The sequence below is a fragment of the Bufo gargarizans genome, unplaced genomic scaffold (assembly GCF_014858855.1).
Source record: "Bufo gargarizans isolate SCDJY-AF-19 unplaced genomic scaffold, ASM1485885v1 original_scaffold_1738_pilon, whole genome shotgun sequence".
Lineage (NCBI taxonomy): Eukaryota > Metazoa > Chordata > Amphibia > Anura > Bufonidae > Bufo > Bufo gargarizans.
In genome coordinates, this window is record NW_025334488.1 from 33,044 (window position 1) to 48,460 (window position 15,417).

Here is a 15,417-nt window from a genome sequence, read left to right on the forward strand (position 1 = left end):
CCCCTAAGCCTCATAACCTGCTAAGAGCTGCTGTTGTGTGGAAATCACTTGTCAGCTGTCATCTCAGTATCATCAGTAGGTGTAAAGAGCACACCAAATGCTGGAAATAACTTCCTTATCAACTTCTCTTCATATATAACACGGCCGCCTCCGCAGCAGATAGTCCATGTACAAAACACGTGTTGAAAAGATATCACAAAATGGCGGTATACATAAGATGGTGGTTCAACTGTTCAGTCTTGTCATTCATCATAAAATGGTGGATACATTTCTCTCTTCAGTATGTACTGTCACTTTAGGTTATTTAAGCTCTTTATGATCTCTGAGAGGTATATCGGAGGTCTACCTAATAGTTCTTCTTGCAGTATGCAGTCAGCAGTAACTATTTGCAGATTGGTTGAGTATGATCTGGTATGGTTGTATGCAATTTGGATTGCAATATGGAATCTCAGTGCTTGCAATTTGTAGCTTACAATTGTATTTGGTGGAACTGTAAGTAAACACACACATAACTGGTTCAGTATACAGTTCTAATCACAATACTAACAATATGAACATTATATAACTGATCTAAATAACTATATTGGCCTCTTGTTCCCATAAAAACACAGCTCTGAGTGGAGTGAATGTCTCTTCAGCTCCTGTCTCTGGTGAATAATGATCCCAGCAGCTCCTTCTAGGGGAATTCCCAGACAGGCTGTGTGTGAGGCTGGCTGTGATTGGTTAAAACTCTTGCTGTGTGAGAAGCTGGCTGTGATTGATTGGTCTAGACTTCTGCCCAACAACAACAGATTAACTCTATGCTTTCTGTTGTTCCTGCTGTGTCACTGAGCTTACCTTACATTAAAAAATGAATCTTAAAGGCTTATTATCTTTTTCTGCTTCTGTGAACACAAAATATAACCGTTATATGACATCCGAAACACGATGTCACAGTAAATAACTCTGCTTTTTGTTTTTAATACGTAACCATAGGAACTGTATTAAGGTTATTGGCAGGTTTAGCTGTATACACATATAAGCTATACTAGCAACCTAGGGCAGGTCCTAGCTGGCCAGCTACACATATAAGCTATACTAGCAACCTAGGGCAGGTCCTAGCTGGCCCGCTACACTCCCACCAATATTACCTATAATTCTATGTTCTTAGTGGTAGGACTTGAACATGAATTTGAGGAATTTTCCATCAGGTTTTCAACTTCCAAGTGTCTTTTATCACTGTCAAGTAGAACACCTAACTTCTGTATAGGACGTTCCAACTTGAGTGGAGCAGTGAGACGTTTTCCTTTTTTGTCAAGTTTTGAGTCTCCTATTTGTAACAACACTCTTCTTACTAATCTATATTCATCCTTTTGAACTTCTAGAACTTTGGCCAATTTCCATTGACTTCTAAGTAAATCTTTTTTCTTCCACTAACACTAGGTCACTCCTTAGTAACATGACCTTTTCTTAGGCATCCAAAACACAGTAGGTTATCCAGCACAATTTTTATTTTTTTTTCATCTGGACACTTCTCCTTCAATTGTTGGCACTTGTGTATGGATTGGTTCTCTCCACAGAACATACACTTGTTGGTTCTGTCTCTCTACTGATCCCAGTAGTGAACTTGTTCTCGTAGGTATCTGGACCTTTAGCTGCTGTGTTGGTTGCAAAGCTAGTTGCTCTGGCACATCTTATCTCTCTTGCAGGCCTTTCTTCTAAGGATTTTAAGACGTAAGATGCTGTTACTGGATTACATACTATCTTTGCTTCCTCATTGATAAACTCAGAGAACTTTTTAAAACTTGGGAAGTTCTTGCCTAGATCTAACTGTTCAGTCACATAGCGATTCCATCTAGAAGCCACTTCTTCAGGTAGCTTAGTTAGCATCCTGTGGTTTTCTAGATAGTCGTTCAGTACTTCCAGTCCTTGGACATGTGGGATGGCATTGCTGCATGCTTGCAGGAAGTCACCATGCTTTTGGAGTCTGAAGTGCTCTTTAGGACTTATTTTAGGCCAGTTATTCAATTTCTCTCTAAAGGCTCTTTGTACTAATAAAGGATGACCAAATCTTGCATTCAATTTTTCCCAAGCTTGCTTGTAGGCTTCTTCGTCTTTTCTATAGGAGTTACTTTCAAAAACTTCCTGTCTTCTCCACCAACATATCTCTGAAGGTAGAATAACTCGTAAACTGGACTGAGGCAATGATGCTCAATGATCATTTCAAAACTTGCCTTCCACTCTATGAACTTCATTACGTCTCCTGAAAATGCAATGGGTTAATGGCATCTAGGAATAGAATCCTCCGGTTCTATTTTCTCACTTAGTTCTGAATTATGTGAGTCCTTTTCTTCATCTTTTCCGGTAGAGAGAGGATAAATTCACACACCTTTTTCCTAACACTGGACTAGGCCTCTCTTTGTATTTATGAGCAGGGATGGAAGGATAATAACTTATTTCTTCACTACATGCTGGAGATTTCCTTCCATTTTCCTGGGCAAGGAAAGTAGGAGCCTGTTTCTTCACTTGAACCTTTGACTACTCTGACTCATATCCTCTTCGTGTACTCTGAGTCTGGCTTCTATGATCCTAACTTCTTTCTGCCTTTCAAGACTTTTCATCTGTTGGCGCTGTCCCTCGATTTCAGCTTCCATCTGATGGCGTTGTGCATCTTTTTCAGCTTCCATCTGATGGCGTTGTGCATCTTTTTCAGCTTCCATCTGATGGCGTTGTGCATCTTTTTCAGCTTCCATCTGATGGCGTTGCGCATCTTTTTCAGCTTCCATCTGATGGTGTTGCGCATCTTTTTCAGCTTCCATCTGATGGCGTTGCGCATCTTTTTCAGCTTCCATCTGATGGCGTTGCGCATCTTTTTCAGCTTCCATCTGATGGCGTTGCGCATCTTTTTCAGCTTCCATCTGATGGCGTTGCGCATCTTTTTCAGCTTCCATCTGATGGCGTTGCGCATCTTTTTCAGCTTCCATCTGATGGCGTTGTGCATCTTTTTCAGCTTCCATCTGATGGCGTTGTGCATCTTTTTCAGCTTCCATCTGATGGCGTTGTGCATCTTTTTCAGCTTCCATCTGATGGCGTTGTGCATCTTTTTCAGCTTCCATCTGATGGCGTTGCGCATCTTTTTCAGCTTCCATCTGATGGTGTTGCGCATCTTTTTCAGCTTCCATCTGATGGCGTTGCGCATCTTTTTCAGCTTCCATCTGATGGCGTTGCGCATCTTTTTCAGCTTCCATCTGATGGCGTTGCGCATCTTTTTCAGCTTCCATCTGATGGCGTTGCGCATCTTTTCAGCTTCCATCTGATGGCGTTGCGCATCTTTTTCAGCTTCCATCTGATGGCGTTGTGCATCTTTTTCAGCTTCCATCTGATGGCGTTGTGCATCTTTTTCAGCTTCCATCTGATGGCGTTGTGCATCTTTTTCAGCTTCCATCTGATGGCGTTGTGCATCTTTTTCAGCTTCCATCTGATGGCGTTGTGCATCTTTTTCAGCTTCCATCTGATGGCGTTGTGCATCTTTTTCAGCTTCCTTTTCAGCCATCAGTTGGCGCTGCCCTTGATGGCAGCTTCCTTTTCAATTTCTGCTCTCTTGACCGCAAGTTGTTCAGCTAATTCCTTTCTTTTGGCTGAAGTATTTGAGGACTCTGATATGTGGGTGGCACTTCTGCTAGCGAAGGAAGTCACACTTGAGATTGTGGTTCCACCTAAGGACCTAGCATAGTCTCTCATAAAAAGCTCGTTCATTCTACTTCTTGCTTTAACTTCATCATAGTTTTCTGCAGATGATAGTTCTCTCATGAGCTTTACTAAATCTTTAGTGACCGCAGTAGATGTGTCCATGTTCCTTACAATATCCTGGGAAGGTGTCGTAAATGACCGCAGGTTGACATATGCTGCCATAGGCTCTGATTCTGATTCTTCTACCGTCTCTACCATATCACTCAAGTTCCTTTTTATTATTTCTTTCTTTAGCTTTCTACGAATGTCTTTAATGTATAATTTCCACTTCTCATGCATTCTGGCAAACTTTTTTCCTTTTTAATGCTGCTTCTTGCTCCAAATTTTCCAGCATCTTTTGGGTTCTGTTTTCTGGCACGTGATGAACGTCTTAGTTCATCTGCTTGGGCTATATTTTTTTTGAGGCAAGACTAGTGCTGCATCAGAGTCTTCTACCTCAGACAGGTTCCATTGCTCTTCAACTTCTACTCTATCCATCTTGGTATCCTGTAACAGTGGCATGGTAATACTAGGCTCAGACATTTTACTTTAAATGCTATAACAATCAATACAAATATTAAGAGTCCTTTCACTTTAAATGCAATATTGACAAATGCAAAAATAAATTATTTTCATTTTAAATGTAACAGCAATAAATGACTTTCACTTTAAATGCAAGAGTCCGTGTACTACAAACTGTCCTATAAAGTAAAACAAAGTCGTTATCCGAACACAAAAATTTCTCTTTATGCCAAAGCCTATGTGCAATGATGAGTAATAAAGGAAAGCTCTGACCTTATTCTGAAGGATGCTGGAACAAATGTCTGTCTTAAAGGAGAATTGTCTTTTCTTCATGTGATGCGACGCTCTGTGCAGACTTGCGACGCTCTGTGCAGACTTGCGACGCTCTGTGCAGACTTGCGACGCTCTGTGCAGACTTGCGACGCTCTGTGCAGACTTGCGATGTGCTTCTGAAGGCTTTGGGCCTAGTTGTGGGAAATTAGCTGGCTGCAGTACGTGGCCTCTCCGTGGATAGCGGTGCAGGCACTCTAGCTCTGGACTTTGGCCTCCCACCATGCGTCTCTTTCTCTCTCTAGGGATCGCAGGAGGGTTGGCGCTCTTTCTCTGACTACCTTGCCTTTGCCGTTCTGCCACTTTAAGAGTCGGCTTCAGTTTGACTAATGCACATGTTCTCTGGTCTCTATGGAAGCTCCGCTGAGGTGTCTTTGCTCACTCAGGGTACAGATGCTGCGTGGCGGTATATGCTGGCGCTCCGCTGCTCTAATGCGCTCTTTACTGTGCCAGTTGAGGAGCGCTATCACTTGGCCCTCTGAGGGTAATAGTTCCACTCTGGCAGGTGCAGCGCTATGAAGTGCCTTCTGCGCTGTGACATTAGAAGAATTCTGATATCTCTGACTGTTAGTCTAACCAGACCGTCTGTTACTCTGTAATTCCTCCAGCGCCGTTCTATGGAAACAGTAGGTGTAAAGAGCACAACAAATGCTGGAAATAACTTCTTTATTAACTTCCACTTTCCTTCATATATAACACGGCCGCCTCCGCAGCAGATAGTCCATGTACATAACACGTGTTTAATAAAGTATCACAAAATGGCGGTATTCATAAGATGGTGGTTCAACTGTTCAGTCTTGTCATTCAGCATAAAATGGTGGCTATATTTCTCTCTTCAGTGTCTGTGCTCTCACTTTAAGTTATTTAAGCACTTTATGATCTTTCTGAGCGGTGTATCTGAGGTCTAACTAATAGTTCTTCTTGCAGTATGCAGTTAGCAGTGACTATTTGCAGATTGGTTGAGTATGATCTGGTATGGTTGTATGCAATTTGGATTGCAATATGGAATCTGAATGCTTGCAATTGTATTTACAATTGAATTTAGTGGAACTGTAAGTAAACACACACATAACTGGTTCAGTATACAGTTCTAAACACAATACTAACATTATATAACTGTTCTAAATACCTATTTTGGCCTCTTGTTCCCACAAAAACACAGCTCTTAGCGAAGTGAATGTCTCTTCAGCTCCTGTCTCTGGTGAATAATGATTCTAGCAGCTCCTGCTAGGGGAATTCCCAGCAGGCTGTGTGTGAGGCTGGCTGTGATTGGTGAAAACTCTTGCTGTGTGAGAAGCTGGCTGTGATTGGTCAAGACTTCTGCCCAGCAACAACAATTTAACACTATACATTCTGTTGTTTTTGCTGTGTCACTGAGCTTACCTTACATTATATAATGAATCTTAAAGACAAATTATCTTTTTTTGCTTCTGTGAACACAAAATATAAGTTATGATATCCAAAACATGATGTCACAGTAAATAACTTTGCCTTTGTCTTTAACACAAAAACATGGGAACTGTATTAAGGTTATTAGCAGGTTTAGGTGTATACACATATAAGCTATACTAGCAACCTAGGACAGGTCTTAGCTGGCCAGCTACATGCTTAAAGGGAACCTGTCACCGGAATTTTGTGTATAGAGCTGAGGACATGGGCTGCTAGATGGCCATATGCAAATTACCCTGAGATGAGTCCTGTACGTGAGATGAGTCAGGGACAGGACTCATCTCTGGTTAATTTGCATATGTATCAATTCGTTTTTTTTACACAATAAAAGCACACAGAGATATGGGGACTGGGTATTGCGGATGTGCTAGTGGCCTTATAACAACCCATGTCCTCAGCTCTATACCCAAAATCCCAGTGACAGGTTCCCTTTAAATTCCAGTTCATACCTCATGGAGGCACCACTGGATGTTGTCCTAACCCAATGTGCACAGCTTTATAGGGCAGTTCCATTTGTTGTAGTGCTTGTGTCAAGGCTGAATATAGGTATGCTAAAACCGTTTGTTGCCTTGGTCCCGAAAGCGGGTGGGTGGTCACCAATTCCTCACTGGTATGTATCATATAAACCAGACTTCAGGCTGTGACAAACGTATCCTCTTCTGGCCATCCATCCTACACACAATCAAACACAGTGGCCTTTACTCCTGATCATTATAATTAGAGATGAGTGAAGTTTTGAAAAATTCAATTCGGCACCTAAGCCAAAGTTCACTAAGAAATTAGATTTGTTCCGAATTAATTGGTCACAAATTGCTATAAATCGGGTATACCCAAGCCAATTTTGCCTTCGGGTACGGCCAGACAGAGTGGCCATGCTGCAGTGAAGAACCATATGGCCAATTAGCCTGCAGCTGCCTGTAATTTTAAGGGGTTGTCCGAGTTATGAAAAAAAAAAATATAGCACTGTAAATCTGATGGGCAGCGATATATAACGGAGCTAAGCAAGGTTTAGGTAAAAAAAATATATATTTCCTCATTTCCCTGGTTCTCCTCTGGCCCTTTGTTTACCTGCAATAACAACAATCTCTGCCCCTCCGCCTGTTCTGCAAAAGGGAGTAAATACAAGTGCTGCCCTGAGTGATGTGTCTGAATGCTGGGCGACTCAGCAGCATGTTGTATGTGTAGGACTACAGGTCCCAGCTGTACAATGACACTGCTGATACACACAGGATCTTCTCCCTACCTTTTCTTGTGCAGAACTCTACTTGTCTTTGAGCTCCTGTGCCCAACATTTGTCTCCTCACTGCCTGCAGCTACTCAGTAAAGCCTTCAGCCCTGAGTCTGTGCTCCTGAAGGGGTTAATCTTTCCTGAAGTATCCAGTGGGAGGGAAGCACAGGGCAGAGCAGGGGAGCGTGGCCAGCACAGTGAGGTCTGTACAGACACACGTCTGACCTCTAAGGCTTTGTGCATCATCAGAGCAGGGAGAGAAGATGACGGGTCATGTGACCCTCAGTGAAATCTGAGAAACCAGCAACTGGAGATAAAGTTAGTCAATTGTAAAGTGCTGTCATTGGCCTAGTTAGAAACATACAAAGAACAAAGAAATCGGACAACCCCTTTAATAATGAAGTCCACACTCTATAGTCAGTCTTCATTGTTAAAGGCTGCGCGGAACCTTTAATGCACCTTGAAACAGGGGCAGCTGTTGGTACGGGGTTTGGCTGGTTAGGTGGGGGGACAATATGCATATTATTGCTGTTCTGGCCTGCCATCTCCTGCAGGTTATTTGACAGTAAACACAGACTATTAATCAGCTTTGGCATATCCACTTCTCCAACCCCAGCGCTCTCCTGTCCTACAGGTGGGGGCCCTTCTTCTGCCATCTGCCTTCCCTCGTTTTCCACATCATCTACTATTAATGAGAATTTGTCATCAGAAGTAGATCATCCAGATCCTCCTCTCTGCATCTTGCTGACTTTTCTAGAACCAGGAGACCAAGAAGAATGATTTGGAAAAAGTAAAGCCAGCAAAAGATGAGGATGGTCATCATTAAAGAGGACCTTTCACTAGTTTAAAAACTAACTATATCAGTGGGCAGAGCGGCGCCCAGGGGTCCCCCTGCACTTACTAGTATGTCTGGGCGCCGCTCCGGTGTCTGGGACTCCCAGGCTATGAGCTGTGCGCTGCGATTGGCCAGCGCTGCAGCAAGGGACAACCCTAATACAAAAACTCTGCCCAGTACAACAGAGGGAGCTGCAGACACCGGAGCCTATACCGGGCAAACGGAGCGGCGCCCAGACATACTAGTAAGTGCCGCTCTGCCCACTGATATAGTTAGTTTTTAGTTTGTAAACTAGTGAAAGGTCCTCTAAAAGACCTGCCCCCCTAAGGGGTGCAGACTGGATGGTATGGATTGGAGCTCTGGCACCAGAATAATAAAGGCTTCTATCTTATTGGTATTGAATTACATATCTTAGTTTACGGCTGATGTAGGAATAAGTAAATGTTGGAATAAATAAAACTGACTCCGAATTAGTCTCCCTGGACTCTTCCTACACTCTCCCTGCACTCTTCCTACACCCTCCCTGCAGTCTCCCTGCAGTCACCCTGCACTCTTCCTACACCCTCCCTGCACTCTTCCTACACCCTCCCTGCAGTCTCCCTGCACTCTTCCTACACTCTCCCTGCAGTCTCCCTGCCCTCTTCCTACACCCTCCCTGCAGTCTCCCTGCCCTCTTCCTACACCCTCCCTGCAGTCTCCCTGCCCTCTTCCTACACCCTCCCTGCAGTCTCCCTGCCCTCTTCCTACACCCTCCATGCAGTCTCCCTGCAGTCGCCCTGCCCTCTTCCTACACCCTCCCTGCAGTTGCAGTCTCCCTGCACTCTTCCTACACCCTCCCTGCACTCTTCCTACACTCTTCCTACACCCTCCCTGCAGTTGCAGTCTCCCTGCACTCTTCGTACACCCTCCCTGCAGTTGCAGTCTCCCTGCACTCTTCGTACACCCTCCCTGTAGTTGCAGTCTCCCTGCACTCTTCCTACACCCTCCCTGCAGTCTCCCTGCACTCTTCCTACACCCTCCCTGCAGTCTCCCTGCACTCTTCATACACCCTCCCTGCAGTTGCAGTCTCCCTGCACTCTTCCTACACCCTCCCTGCAGTCTCCCTGCACTCTTCCTACACCATCCCTGCAATCTCCCTGCACTCTTCGTACACCCTCCCTGCAGTTGCAGTCTCCCTGCACTCTTCCTACACCCTCCCTGCAGTCTCCCTGCACTCTTCGTACACCCTCCCTGCAGTTGCAGTCTCCCTGCACTCTTCCTACACCCTCCCTGCAGTCTCCCTGCACTCTTCCTACACCCTCCCTGCAGTCTCTCTGCACTCTTCCTACACCCTCCCTGCAGTCTCCCTGCACTCTTCCTACACCCTCCCTGCAGTTGGTCTCCCTGCACTCTTCCTACACCCTACCTGCAGTCTCCCTGCACTCTCCCTGCAGTCTCCCTGCACTCTTCATACACCCTACCTGCAGTCTCCCTGCACTCTTCCTACACCCTACCTGCAGTCTCCCTGCACTCTGCCTACACCCTCCCTGCAGTTGCACTCTTCCTACACCCTCCCTGTAGTTGCAGTCTCCCTGCACTCTTCCCACACCCTCCCTGCAGTCTCCCTGCACTCTTCCTACACCCTCACTGCAGTCTCCCTGCACTCTTCCTACACCCTCCCTGCAGTTGCAGTCTCCCTGCACTCTTCCTACACCCTCCCTGCAGTCTCCCTGCACTCTACCTCCACCCTCCCTCCAGTCTCCCTGCAGTCTCCCTGTACTCTTCCTACACCCTACCTGCAGTTGCAGTCTCCCTGCACTCTGCCTACACCCTCCCTGCAGTTGCACTCTTCCTACACCCTCCCTGGAGTTGCAGTCTCCCTGCACTCTTCCTACACCCTCCCTGCAGTCTCCCTGCACTCTGCCTACATCCTCCCTGCAGTTGCACTCTTCCTACACCCTCCCTGTAGTTGCAGTCTCCCTGCACTCTTCCTACACCCTCCCTGCAGTCTCCCTGCACTCTTCCTACACCCTCCCTGCACTCTTCCTACACCCTCCCTGCACTCTTCGTACACCCTCCCTGCAGTTGCTGTCTCCCTGGACTCTTCCTACACCCTCCCTGCAGTCTCCCTGCACTATTCCTACACCCTCCCTGCAGTCTCCCTGCACTATTCCTACACCCTCCCTGCAGTCTCCCTGCACTATTCCTACACCCTCCCTGCAGTCTCCCTGCACTATTCCTACACCCTCCCTGCAGTCTCCCTGCACTCTTCCTACACCCTCCCTGCAGTTGCTGTCTCCCTGGACTCTTCCTACACCCTCCCTGCAGTCTCCCTGGACTCTTCCTACACCCTCCCTGCAGTCTCCCTGGACTCTTCCTACACCCTCCCTGCAGTCTCCCTGGACTCTTCCTACACCCTCCCTGCAGTCTCCCTGCACTATTCCTACACTCTCCCTGCAGTCTCCCTGCACTATTCCTACACCCTCCCTGCAGTCTCCCTGCATTCTTCTTACACCCTCCCTGCAGTTGCAGTCTCCCTGCACTCTTCCTACACCCTCCCTGTAGTTGCAGTCTCCCTGCACTCTTCCTACACCCTCCCTGCAGTTGCAGTCTCCCTGCACTCTTCCTACACCCTCCCTGCAGTTGCAGTCTCCCTGCACTCTTCCTACACCCTCCCTGCAGTTGCAGTCTCCCTGCACTCTTCCTACACCCTCCCTGCAGTTGCAGTCTCCCTGCACTCTTCCTACACCCTCCCTGCAGTTGCAGTCTCCCTGCACTCTTCCTAAACCCTCCCTGCAGTCTCCCTGCGCTCTTCCTACACCCTCCCTGCAGTTGCAGTCTCCCTGCACTCTTCCTAAACCCTCCCTGCAGTCTCCCTGCACTCTTCCTACACCCTCCCTGCAGTTGCAGTCTCACTGCACTCTTCCTAAACCCTCCCTGCAGTCTCCCTGCACTCTTCCTACACCCTCCCTGCAGTTGCAGTCTCCCTGCACTCTTCCTACACCCTCCCTGCAGTTGCAGTCTCCCTGCACTCTTCCTACACCCTCCCTGCAGTTGCAGTCTCCCTGCACTCTTCGTACACCCTCCCTGCAGTTGCAGTCTCCCTGCACTCTTCCTACACCCTCCCTGCAGTCTCCCTGCACTCTTCCTACACCCTCCCTGCAGTTGCAGTCTCCCTGCACTCTTCCTACACCCTCCCTGCAGTTGCAGTCTCCCTGCACTCTTCCTACACCCTCCCTGCAGTCTCCCTGCACTCTTCCTACACCCTACCTGCAGTTGCAGTCTCCCTGCAGTCTCCCTGCACTCTTCCTACACCCTCCCTGCAGTCTCCCTGCACTCTTCCTACACCCTCCCTGCAGTCTCCCTGCACTCTTCCTACACCCTCTCTGCAGTCTCCCTGCACTCTGCCTACACCCTCCCTGCAGTTGCACTCTTCCTACACCCTCCCTGTAGTTGCAGTCTCCCTGCACTCTTCCTACACCCTCCCTGCAGTTGCACTCTTCATACACCCTCCCTGTAGTTGCAGTCTCCCTGCACTCTTCCTACACCCTCCCTGCAGTCTCCCTGCACTCTTCCTACACCCTCACTGCAGTCTCCCTGCACTCTTCCTACACCCTCCCTGCAGTTGCAGTCTCCCTGCACTCTTCCTACACCCTCCCTGCAGTCTCCCTGCACTCTTCCTACACCCTCCCTGCAGTCTCTCTGCACCCTCCCTGCAGTCTCCCTGCACTCTCCCTGCACTCTTCCTACACCATCCCTGCAGTCTCCCTGCACTCTTCCTGCAGTCTCCCTGCACTCTTCCTACACCCTCCCTGCAGTCTCCCTGCACTCTTCCTGCACTCTTCCTACACCCTACCTGCAGTCTCCCTGCACTCTTCCTACACCCTACCTGCAGTCTCCCTGCACTCTTCCTACACCCTACCTGCAGTCTCCCTGCACTCTGCCTACACCCTCCCTGCAGTTGCACTCTTCCTACACCCTCCCTGTAGTTGCAGTCTCCCTGCACTCTTCCCACACCCTCCCTGCAGTCTCCCTGCACTCTTCCTACACCCTCACTGCAGTCTCCCTGCACTCTTCCTACACCCTCCCTGCAGTCTCCCTGCAGTCTCCCTGTACTATTCCTACACCCTACCTGCAGTTGCAGTCTCCCTGCACTCTGCCTACACCCTCCCTGCAGTTGCACTCTTCCTACACCCTCCCTGTAGTTGCAGTCTCCTTGCACTCTTCCTACACCCTCCCTGCAGTCTCCCTGCACTCTGCCTACACCCTCCCTGCAGTTGCACTCTTCCTACACCCTCCCTGTAGTTGCAGTCTCCCTGCACTCTTCCTACACCCTCCCTGCAGTCTCCCTGCACTCTTCCTATACCCTCCCTGCACTCTTCCTACACCCTCCCTGCAGTCTCCCTGCACTATTCCTACACCCTCCCTGCATTCTTCCTACACCCTCCCTGTAGTTGCAGTCTCCCTGCACTCTTCCTACAGTCTCCCTGCACTCTTCCTACACCCTCCCTGCAGTCTCCCTGCACTATTCCTACACCCTCCCTGCAGTCTCCCTGCATTCTTCCTACACCCTCCCTGCAGTTGCAGTCTCCCTGCACTCTTCCTACACCCTCCCTGCAGTTGCAGTCTCCCTGCACTCTTCCTACACCCTCCCTGCAGTTGCAGTCTCCCTGCACTCTTCCCACACCCTCCCTGCAGTTGCAGTCTCCCTGCACTCTTCCTAAACCCTCCCTGCAGTTTCCCTGCGCTCTTCCTACACCCTCCCTGCAGTTGCAGTCTCCCTGCACTCTTCCTACACCCTTCCTGCAGTTGCAGTCTCCCTGCACTCTTCCTACACCCTCCCTGCAGTTTCCCTGCGCTCTTCCTACACCCTCCCTGCAGTTGCAGTCTCCCTGCACTCTTCCTAAACCCTCCCTGCAGTCTCCCTGCACTCTTCCTACACCCTCCCTGCAGTCTCCCTGCACTATTCCTACACCCTCCCTGCAGTCTCCCTGCACTCTTCCTACACCCTCCCTGCAGTTGCAGTCTCCCTGCACTCTTCCTACACCCTCCCTGCAGTTGCAGTCTCCCTGCACTCTTCCTACACCCTCCCTGCAGTTGCAGTCTCCCTGCACTCTTCCTACACCCTCCCTGCAGTCTCCCTGCACTCTTCCTACACCCTCCCTGCAGTTGCAGTCTCCCTGCACTCTTCCTACACCCTCCCTGCAGTTGCAGTCTCCCTGCACTCTTCCTACACCCTCCCTGCACTCTTCCTACACCCTCCCTGCAGTCTCCCTGCACTCTTCCTACACCCTCCCTGCAGTCTCCCTGCACTCTGCCTACACCCTCCCTGCAGTTGCACTCTTCCTACACCCTCCCTGTAGTTGCAGTCTCCCTGCACTCTTCCTACAGTCTCCCTGCACTCTTCCTACACCCTCCCTGCAGTCTCCCTGCACTATTCCTACACTCTCCCTGCACTATTCCTACACCCTCCCTGCAGTCTCCCTGCACTCTTCCTACACCCTCCCTGCAGTTGCAGTCTCCCTGCACTCTTCCTAAACCCTCCCTGCAGTCTCCCTGCACTCTTCGTACACCCTCCCTGCAGTTGCAGTCTCCCTGCACTCTTCCTACACCCTCCCTGCAGTCTCCCTGCACTCTTCCTACACCCTCCCTGCAGTCTCCCTGCACTCTTCCTACACCCTCCCTGCAGTCTCCCTGCACTCTTCCTACACCCTCACTGCAGTCTCCCTGCACTCTTCCTACACCCTCCCTGCAGTTGCATTCTCCCTGCACTCTTCCTACACCCTCCCTGCACTCTTCCTACACCCTCCCTGCACTCTTCGTACACCCTCCCTGCAGTTGCAGTCTCCCTGCACTCTTCCTACACCCTCCCTGCACTCTTCCTACACCCTCCCTGCACTCTTCCTACACCCTCCCTGCAGTCTCCCTGCCCTCTTCCTACACCCTCCCTGCAGTCTCCCTGCAGTCTCCCTGCACTCTGCCTACACCCTCCCTGCAGTTGCACTCTTCCTACACCCTCCCTGCAGTTGCACTCTTCCTACACCCTCCCTGTAGTTGCAGTCTCCCTGCACTCTTCCTACACCCTCCCTGCAGTCTCCCTGCACTCTGCCTACACCCTCCCTGCAGTTGCACTCTTAATACACCCTCCCTGTAGTTGCAGTCTCCCTGCACTCTTCCTACACCCTCCCTGCAGTCTCCCTGCACTCTTCCTACACCCTCCCTGCAGTCTCCCTGCACTCTTCGTACACCCTTCCTGCAGTTGCATTCTCCCTGCACTCTTCCTACACCCTCCCTGCACTCTTCCTACACCCTCCCTGCAGTCTCCCTGCACTCTTTCGTACACCCTCCCTGCAGTTGCAGTCTCCCTGCACTCTTCCTACACCCTCCCTGCAGTCTCCCTGCACTCTTCCTACACCCTCCCTGCAGTCTCCCTGCACTCTTCCTACACCCTCCCTGCAGTCTCCCTGCCCTCTTCCTACACCCTCCCTGCAGTCTCCCTGCAGTCTCCCTGCACTCTGCCTACACCCTCCCTGCAGTTGCACTCTTCCTACACCCTCCCTGTAGTTGCAGTCTCCCTGCACTCTTCCTACACCCTCCCTGCAGTCTCCCTGCACTCTGCCTACACCCTCCCTGCAGTTGCACTCTTCCTACACCCTCCCTGTAGTTGCAGTCTCCCTGCACTCTTCCTACACCCTCCCTGCAGTCTCCCTGCACTCTTCCTACACCCTCCCTGCAGTCTCCCTGCACTCTTCCTACACCCTCACTGCAGTCTCCCTGCACTCTTCGTACACCCTCCCTGCAGTTGCAGTCTCCCTGCACTCTTCCTACACCCTCCCTGCACTCTTCCTACACCCTCCCTGCACTCTTCCTACACCCTCCCTGCAGTCTCCCTGCACTCTTCGTACACCCTCCCTGCAGTTGCTGTCTCCCTGGACTCTTCCTACACCCTCCCTGCAGTCTCCCTGCACTATTCCTACACCCTCCCTGCAGTCTCCCTGCACTCTTCCTACACCCTCCCTGTAGTTGCAGTCTCCCTGGACTCTTCCTACACCCTCCCTGCAGTCTCCCTGCACTATTCCTACACCCTCCCTGCAGTCTCCCTGCACTCTTCCTACACCCTCCCTGTAGTTGCAGTCTCCCTGCACTCTTCCTACAGTCTCCCTGCACTCTTCCTACACCCTCCCTGCAGTCTCCCTGCACTATTCCTACACTCTCCCTGCACTATTCCTACACCCTCCCTGCAGTCTTCCTGCACTCTTCCTACACCCTCCCTGCAGTTGCAGTCTCCCTGCACTCTTCCTAAACCTCCCTGCAGTCTCCCTGCACTCTTCCTACACCCTCCCTGCAGTCTCCCTGCACTCTTCCT

The 15,417-nt window shown here is 49.9% G+C and overlaps 1 protein-coding gene across 3 annotated transcripts in view; it reads left to right on the top strand.

The window, feature by feature from the left end:
• LOC122923565 (zinc finger protein OZF-like) overlaps positions 1-15,417 on the top strand; it is an 81,555-nt gene that overhangs the window by 30,961 nt on the left and 35,177 nt on the right. For 2 of the 3 annotated variants that reach the window (XM_044274410.1, XM_044274412.1), the window contains one exon: positions 7,237-7,242. The exons of the other annotated variant lie outside the window; for it this stretch is intronic. In XM_044274410.1, coding sequence (XP_044130345.1) covers positions 7,237-7,242 — 6 coding nt within the window. The remainder of the gene's footprint in view (positions 1-7,236; positions 7,243-15,417) is intronic. 3 annotated transcript variants of the gene reach the window in all.